General features: G+C 39.5%; 1 protein-coding gene across 1 annotated transcript in view; it reads left to right on the top strand.

Annotated features, from left to right (window-relative positions):
* The first annotated feature begins 2,205 nt into the window (after nt 1-2,205).
* Nucleotides 2,206-8,036, top strand: part of Slc13a1 (solute carrier family 13 member 1) — a 77,879-nt gene continuing 72,048 nt past the window's right edge. The window contains 1 exon segment of the mRNA NM_031651.2: nt 2,206-2,332. Coding sequence (NP_113839.1) covers nt 2,234-2,332 — 99 coding nt within the window. The 5' untranslated portion in view covers nt 2,206-2,233.

The following is an 8,036-nucleotide window of genomic DNA, read 5'->3' as shown; positions in this document are numbered from 1 at the left end:
GTCGAGGAACTAACCTGTCTTTGCCTTTGAAACTGGCTAACAACAGGGTGCAATTTTTCAGAGTCTCTTGAGGTATGTTCTCTAGAAGCTCCAAATAGCTTAGCGTTTCATTCCCTGGTGAATCCTGAGTGACATTTAACACTTACTAATCCTAATTACTTTGTCAGGTCTTTTCCCTCAGTGACAGCAAGAGAATCTGGCCGAGGTTAGGAGAATGGCTGTGTGGCTGAGGGCTAGCTGAGGATGGACATTTTGGAATTATAAGATGAAATTTCTTGTGTGGGCACCCACAGAAGACTGGTCCAGCTGTAGTTTCAGGGCACAGAACCAGGGTGCTGAGACCCTGCCTACACAGAAAAACAGTCACCAGAAGAGAGCAGAGGCATGGGCAAGCATCAAGTGCTCTTGTTTAGCTTGTCTGACTGGCGAGTCACCTCCCTGACACTATGCATAGGTCTGCACTCCTGTTAAGTGGCACATAAATGCCTTTCCATTTCTTGCTATCATTTCACAGAGTGATGTCCTCCGAGATGAGAAAGTGAAGTTCAAATGGTCACAGCAGGAGGCCTAAGAAAATCTGAGACCAAAAGTGTTTCCTTCAAAAAACAGATAAAAAGGAAGAGCATGTGATGAAGTCTTCTGCGTATTAGTGCTGAAAAAAATATAAGGATAATTCTGAGCAACTCAGTTCTCTTAATCTGTTCTTAATACCCTTCATTATTGCCACTTTGTGAACAGTCGCTATTATACTCCTTTTGTTATTCAGATGGCAATCACCCTTTCTTTCATCTGTGAATTTTTTTTCCATGTAATGCACCATTATTATTCGGAAACTTTTCTTTTCTATTTACCTCTCTGGTTTTCCTGAATCACTGTGTGTAGTTTGCCTGGAAGTTGATCATTTTTAGAAGGAAAAAATTTTATTTACATCAACACAGAACCTATTATTGAAAGGAATAGTTTCCCTTGACAGAAAAATGAAGCAGAGTCAACACTAATATAGAATTGGAAGTCAGGTCTAAATGATAACCATGTGCTATATAAGAGTGAAATCTGTGTCAAGAGAAATTTACCATACATTACAGGAGCTCTGGTGGGGTACCTTGTTAATACCTAAGGATGATTCCACAGTTGCTAACTTGAGCTTTAGTGGGTAAATAATTCAGATTTTAATACACACAAGACAATCCCTAGCCAGACCCTTTATACATTGTAATAGTTTTCATCTTTACCTACATGAGCACATGACAGCTCTCTCATGCATGCATACATGCACACACAACCCTTGAATGACCCTACCCAATTTTCTCTGTACAGATCCCTTGATAATTATGTAACTAATATCAATACAATAATATTTTAAACGCATAAAGTTCTTAAAGGAGAATGTTTATACAAGGTCCATTTTTTTGTTTCCTACCAAGAAAATGTATTAAGGTCTCTAAAAGACATAACATACTTTGCTCTTAAAGTAAAAAGAAAAATTGCTATCAATTTTTCAGAATGCTGACTCAGTCCATGACCTGAGAAGCCCCAGCAAGAGCTTTCAGCATCAAACATCCTTTCCTTTACCCACTCTTCTGCACTGGAAGCCATGCAGTTGGAGTTGCTATTTTACCTTAGACAGTGAAGTATACTTTCTTAGACAGGACTGTGGAGACAGTCTGTGTTGAAAGACAGAGGGTATCACAACAGTAGTGTCAACTCCAGCTAGGAGAAGCAAGGAGTCATCAAAGGAAGAAGAAAGGATTAAGGGTGGGCAAACTCAGTTAACTTCATGATCTGATCTTATCTTCTTCTGGTCTCTGCAGGCTATCGTCCAGTTATTGTGCAGAAAGAAAGAAAGAAAGAAAGAAAGAAAGAAAGAAAGAAAGAAAGAAAGAAAGAAAGAAAGAAAGGAAGGAAGGAAGGAAGGAAGGAAGGAAGGAAGGAGGGAAGGAAGGAGGGAAGAAAGAGGAAGAAAGAAGAAGAAAGAAAAGGAGAGGGAGAATCAGTTTTACTTTTTATAAATCACATAAGCAAATGGTCTTTGAGTCCTCGAACACTCTTGGGCTTATCTCTTTCTTTTAATTGTGATAGTAAAACAATAAAAATGAGATTTAATTTTAACCAGCGTTGGTCTGTCTGAGGCAGTAGGTAAAGATGATGAGGTAGAGAAATATTAATCCAGCCTGGTTATTTAACTTCTGCCTGAGAGTGAGGGGGACACTGTTGAAGGCACCTGCTCAGGACAATGAAGCTCCTCAATTACGCTTTTGTGTATCGTCGCTTTCTCCTTGTGGTTTTCACTGTTTTGGTTTTATTGCCACTCCCTCTCATCATCCGTAGCAAGGTAAGCAAGCCTGGAGTGCAGACAGGCACATGTCTTGGGCTATAGGTTGTCCTTTGATGTTGATCATGGTCTTGTTCGAAGCTGAAGGAATGGTAATACTTTGTGCTTTTTCTATACATTATACTTGTGTATTTTCCTCATTTTTTATTGGTTGGTCTTATTTGCATCTCATCATTATTAAGTGGAATAATTAGACATAATAATTAATGGGAATTGTTCTCCACCTGTCACCTAGATGAAAGAAAGAATAAAAGAAACACAACGCTTTAGATCTTTCAAGTTATCAACCTCCAGGGGGCATCATGGATAACGATCTCTTCCCCCAGGAATAAGCAGGAATATATTTGTATATAAAGGAATAGCAGGGATACCCAGCTTTGTGACATTGTGACATGATGTTGTTGCCAGCTACAAATATACTGCGTTGTATTCATAGTTATTCTAGGAGGCAGAAGACCCTGAGACTTCAGGTTATACAGCCCTAGACAGAACAATTGGCAGTGTACAGTCTAGAGATGCCTAAGAGCTGTCAGCTCTGTGTCATAGAGTCAGCCACAAAACTTCCCAGAAATTTAATTTCTTTCTGGAACAGAGACATCAAAGATAGGAAGTTGTTTTTCCCAGGTTAATCAGAAAATGTAATAAGTCATAGCTTTGTTCATCTCAGATTTCAGTGTACTTACTTCAGCATACTTACGAATATCCTTCAGTTTGCTCCTGAAAATAATCAGTCTGTTAAGCCCAGAATATTAAACTCAATGAGTTTTCCATGTTTTGGTGACGCGGTCTGAACAAGCAAACAGTGAGCACCTTCTCTGTGCCAGCCACGAGTGTGACTTGGTGGTAGGAGAACGGGTGCTGGAAACAGGCTCTCTGCTCGAGATGTCATATGTAGCATTTGAAAGCGACCTGAACAACTTACATAACCTCCCTGCACTTCTGCTTTCTCACAAGAGTGGGGTCATAGCAGGCTTGCTGTGAGGAGTAAATGAGTAATCACTCACCAAACAGTAACCGTGGCTCTCTTGATCTCCCTCGAGTGTAGCCTGTACAGCTAGGGAAATTCTTACCCTCCCTTGACATGCAGTCCCTCCACTCAGTAGAAGAGAATCTAGCTGAAGCTCTTTTCTCGTGAGCATTGTTGGATTAAAAAAATGGAACAATTACAGTACATTGGGCACTCCAGCTTCCCTCAGAAGTCTTCGCCACCTATCTGGAAATTCCCTGAAGGAGATTCATATGCATTAATAGAATGGTATGGATGATTTTCATCCGGATTCGATCTTTCTACTGCGGTTTCCTACACTTGATTCCCATCCACGAGACTAGGCAGCTGTGTGACCCTGGTGCGCGTACCAGATAACAGAATTGACTTGTACATACAAGGCGCTTTACTACAGCTCCTCCTCTCACCATTTCTAGGTCTGTTCCTCCATCTACTGTGCACAATAAACTCTTTATAAGCCCCCTGATCTTACAAATCTGCAGATGCATCAGAATTTTCTCCTGGGCACATTTTGATTCATACATGGATGCTTCCAATAGTTTAGCATTTCTGTCTTAGTCTCAACACGGGCCCTTACTTATGGCAGGGAATACAGGAAATTAAACGACAGCCCACCCTATGCCATGACTACACATCACCTCTGCTGTGCCTCTGACACACAGATACATCTCATTCCACTTACCATCCATAATTTTAGAGGAAATAAATACAAGCTCCCTGAGAAAGAACACAAATACATAAATAAAAAGCAATAATGTGGGTTCATGATTCACCACCAGGAAAGTGTATCACTGCTAAGATACCTGCCTCATTGATTTTCCTTTCCCAATCATGCAATGGTAGAAGTATATTACATTTGCACATTAGCCCAAGTACACTGAGTGCAAAACAAGTAGTCTGGTATCAAGTTGTTCTTATGAATGTGTTCCGCTTTTGTTTCATTCTAATCAATTCATTTGTTAAAGTTCAATTAATTTTAATGAGGAAAAATAAGGTAACTCCATAACAGAATTTCAGTTTTTGCCGATTTTAAATAGAAATGTTACCATCAACTTTAAAGAACATTATTTAACTCTTGCAATGAAGGCAGGAAAGAAGGTATAATATTTGATAAAGGCTTACATCGACAATGGCATACATTAGTTTATGGTTACCATCCTTGTTACTGAAGTGAGGTGGCCTGCACTTGCAGACAGCAATAAGGTAACAGAGGAAATCGAGCAAAATGATAAGTCAAACTTGTCTTTTAAAAACACAATGAATGTATGTGACATAGAACCAAGGAGTGAGGAATGGCTGGCCGAGATTTCCACTGGTTACTGGTGATTTTAGAGACCGGCCTTGCCTCCTATCTCAGTTCCATCTCCAGCCAAAAATGTGTCATCAACAAAGGGATCCTCAGAGACTTTTTAAGCAACGTGAAGAGGGAAAGAGAAAGGCTATCTGTATAGAGCACGCCTCTCTTCCGGGCATTCTGCCAAATGCTTTGCCCAAATCATTATATTTAACCTTCTAACAAACCCACAGATGATGGCTGACAGGCCAGCCTTCACATTCTGCCTCTGAAGGAACGCGTGCTCAGAGACAACAAACACAACAATGACAGAGAAGCTTGTTCTGAACTTGGGTTTTGTCAAAACTCAGGATGCATATTTTAACAGGTGTTGTAGACTTTTCTCAATTTCGTGTTGGAAGCTTTATTCCCTGAGGGTGGTTAATCATTCATCAACAACTCAGGCCATTCTCTACAAGATAATGCTCCCAATAAGCCAAGGAGCAAAGGAGGCATAGCTGAACCATTTCCTTAATTAGCATCGTGCTATTTAGAGTCTTGGGGTAGAAGAGGTCATTGATTCCCGACACTGGGGAAAAGTCTTTTGAGAAATGAAGCAATGAACTAGGTGTGCGCCATTTCCTGATGTCCCAGAGTCCCAGCTATGTCACATGGTCCTGTCTCCTTGTCAGGTTACATTGACCCTTTCTCGTCCAGTGCTCACCAGGAATCACGGCACTGGGTTGGAATCGCCACGTCATCTTGTTGACTGAGAAGTTGAGCCCATGGTTTTCAGTGCTCTCATGGCAATGGGATCTCCCTTAAAAAGAGCTTAAAAAGAGTTTATTGTGCACAGTAGATGGAGGAACAGACCTAGAAATGGTGAGAGGAGGAGCTGTAGTAAAGCCTTGTATGTATAAGGAATGAGGTCGCGCCTTATTCCTGAAGTTTCTGCGCATAAGTCAAATAGAAGATCAGGTTTAATTTTTATCAATTGGTTATTACTATTAATCCGTCACTCACATTTTTTTCAGAATAAATATAGAAAGAAAAACTAGTAAAGAGCTTCGTATAATGTGGTTGCTCATGTTTTCAACACTCGTCTGACTAGCAATAGTTATTACAAGTGGTTATCTTTATCTATAGCAATTCCATGGTGGTTAGAAGTTCAGTCCTACGACATTGCTGTAGATGTTCATCTGATAAGTGATAAGTTATACCTTCTTATGAATCTAAAGTATCAAGAATATTTTTTAAATTCTCACCAAACACAAAGGTACTCTTATTTCTTTCCCAGTTACTACTCATTGACCAATAAAAAAGTTCTAAGGCAACTGCTGGTTTTCTTGAATTAAATAATCACAGTGAATTTTTTTCTCACTTTAAAAGAGAAATTGTCTCAATATTCCCATCCAGAAGGCTGTTAACACTGCCCTAGGTGGTGTGCTACAGTTCTATTTATATTTACTATGTAATTGTTCGTTTATGACTATTTCTAGCATTTGGCTAATTTTAATCTTTTCAGTATGTGCTCAGTTTTATTTTTACTCTTTTATTTGTCTTACAGTGTTTTGGTTTGTTTTGGCATTACTGTTTAGGAAACATAAAAGTTAAAAGAAAAACCAGCTAGGGACCTGGCTCAATCAGTCTACTCTTTGTTTATCTTCCATGAAATCCCCAGTTCAAGGCCCAGCATTGTGTAAATAAGGTATTTAGAATCTATGTCTATAATCCCAGTACTTCAGAAGCGGAAGTAGGACAGGAGGTCAAGGTCAAGGCCAGCCTGGGCTTCACTAGACACTGTCTCTATAAAAAAGTAAATAAATAAACAAGCCCAGGTTCATTGAGAAGCTGTAGGAAAAACCTGAACGGTCATATTTATCGTATTGGCTGCATTTCTCCCAAGAGTGTCTCTCTCCAGCTGTCTGATGCTTTTGCTTGAAGCCCTTTTCACAATAAAGAGACAGGAAAACAATCTAATGGGTACTCAAAAAAACATTTACTAGTTGATGGATTGTAAAATCCCAACCACATTCATTTTTCTTTTTAGTATTTCCATTTTATTTTTTAAAAACAAACAAATATATATATTTACATCAAGATGGACTCCAAAGGAGAAGAACACAGGAGAGTCAAGATAGAAGTATACGCCTCAAACCTGTGTGTACTGTCAGCTGCTTTCCTGTTCTCTCTTCTACCACTGAGTACATTGTCTTTCCATCTAAATCTTCCTCTCTCCATCCATCTCCCATTCTCCATTCTCACTATACTCTCTCCTTGAGACAACAATCTTCCTCTCTATCCATACATCATCTTTTCATGCCCCTTCTTCCAAAATCTCACCAAGGTACTGATTTCAAAATGCCAACTTGATCTGTTAGGATCACTGGACAAACATCTTTTACACTGATGGAAAGTTTCAACTTTGACATTTGTCCTAATAACTTCCCATATCTACCTTTCACACTCACTCTTTGTGGTCCCCAGAGTACCAGTGACTATTCCTAATGCTCTCTCTTTGCTCATGCGATAATCTCTTCCTGCCTTCTACTTTGCCCTGCCTTCCTTGAAAAGAGCAATGCAAACTGAGAATCTTTGTGGTTGTTTGGGTTTCATGATAGTTATGTTGGCCCCATTGTAGTGTGTATTCGATGTGGTGGTTATCTTTGCCGTCCTCTGCAGAGTGTTAATGACTTAAGAGGATCATGCAGATTGTTAATCTAAGTTCTCTTAGCCCCAAATACAGGGCTTGTCACACACAGAGTAGATGACTACATTGACTGAGCAAATAAATGGTACTCGGGTGACAGAAGGATATGGAATTTCTATGAGCTATAAGGTATAAGAGAGTGATTGGAGAAGGCTTCTAGGACAGAGAAAGGAGTAATGAAGAGAACATGGGTGTATGGAAGGTGTCTGACTCACAAAGCTCATTTTCCCTTCTGGGATAGGATTTTGTACCTTGCTTGATAAACATGACAAATGTGACAGCTCATAATAATCGGCCTCATAGTAATTATTAGAAACAGTCAATATCTCCTTTCTGCAGTTGAACAAACTTAGGTTAAAAATTATCCACAGTCACAGGAACTTATAAAGCAGACTGCCTGACTCCCAAACCCACAGAGGACAGCCTTCTTTTTGTGCTGTAATTTTTTTTTTAATTTTTTTATATTAGCACACAAGGTATTAGAAACTCCAAAGCTCACAGAGCTCGGTGGTATTTTGTATTGTGTTTTTTTTTTTCAATTTTTAAATTTGATACAGGGTATTAGAACCACTATGGCATTTTCTTCTACTAAAACCCACTTTGTTAGACAATGATGACATTGTTCTGGAATAGTGTTTGCACCAGATCCTGAAAAGGTATGTGTAAGTTTCTGCACTTAAAATGCCCAAGTGCTCACTGAGATGCAGACTCCCTG

The sequence above is a fragment of the Rattus norvegicus genome, chromosome 4 (assembly GCF_021556685.1).
Source record: "Rattus norvegicus strain SHRSP/BbbUtx chromosome 4, alternate assembly SHRSP_T2T, whole genome shotgun sequence".
Taxonomy (NCBI): Eukaryota; Metazoa; Chordata; class Mammalia; order Rodentia; family Muridae; genus Rattus; species Rattus norvegicus.
Note: the sequence above shows the minus strand (reverse complement) of the source record. Positions and strands in the feature narration are given on the sequence as shown.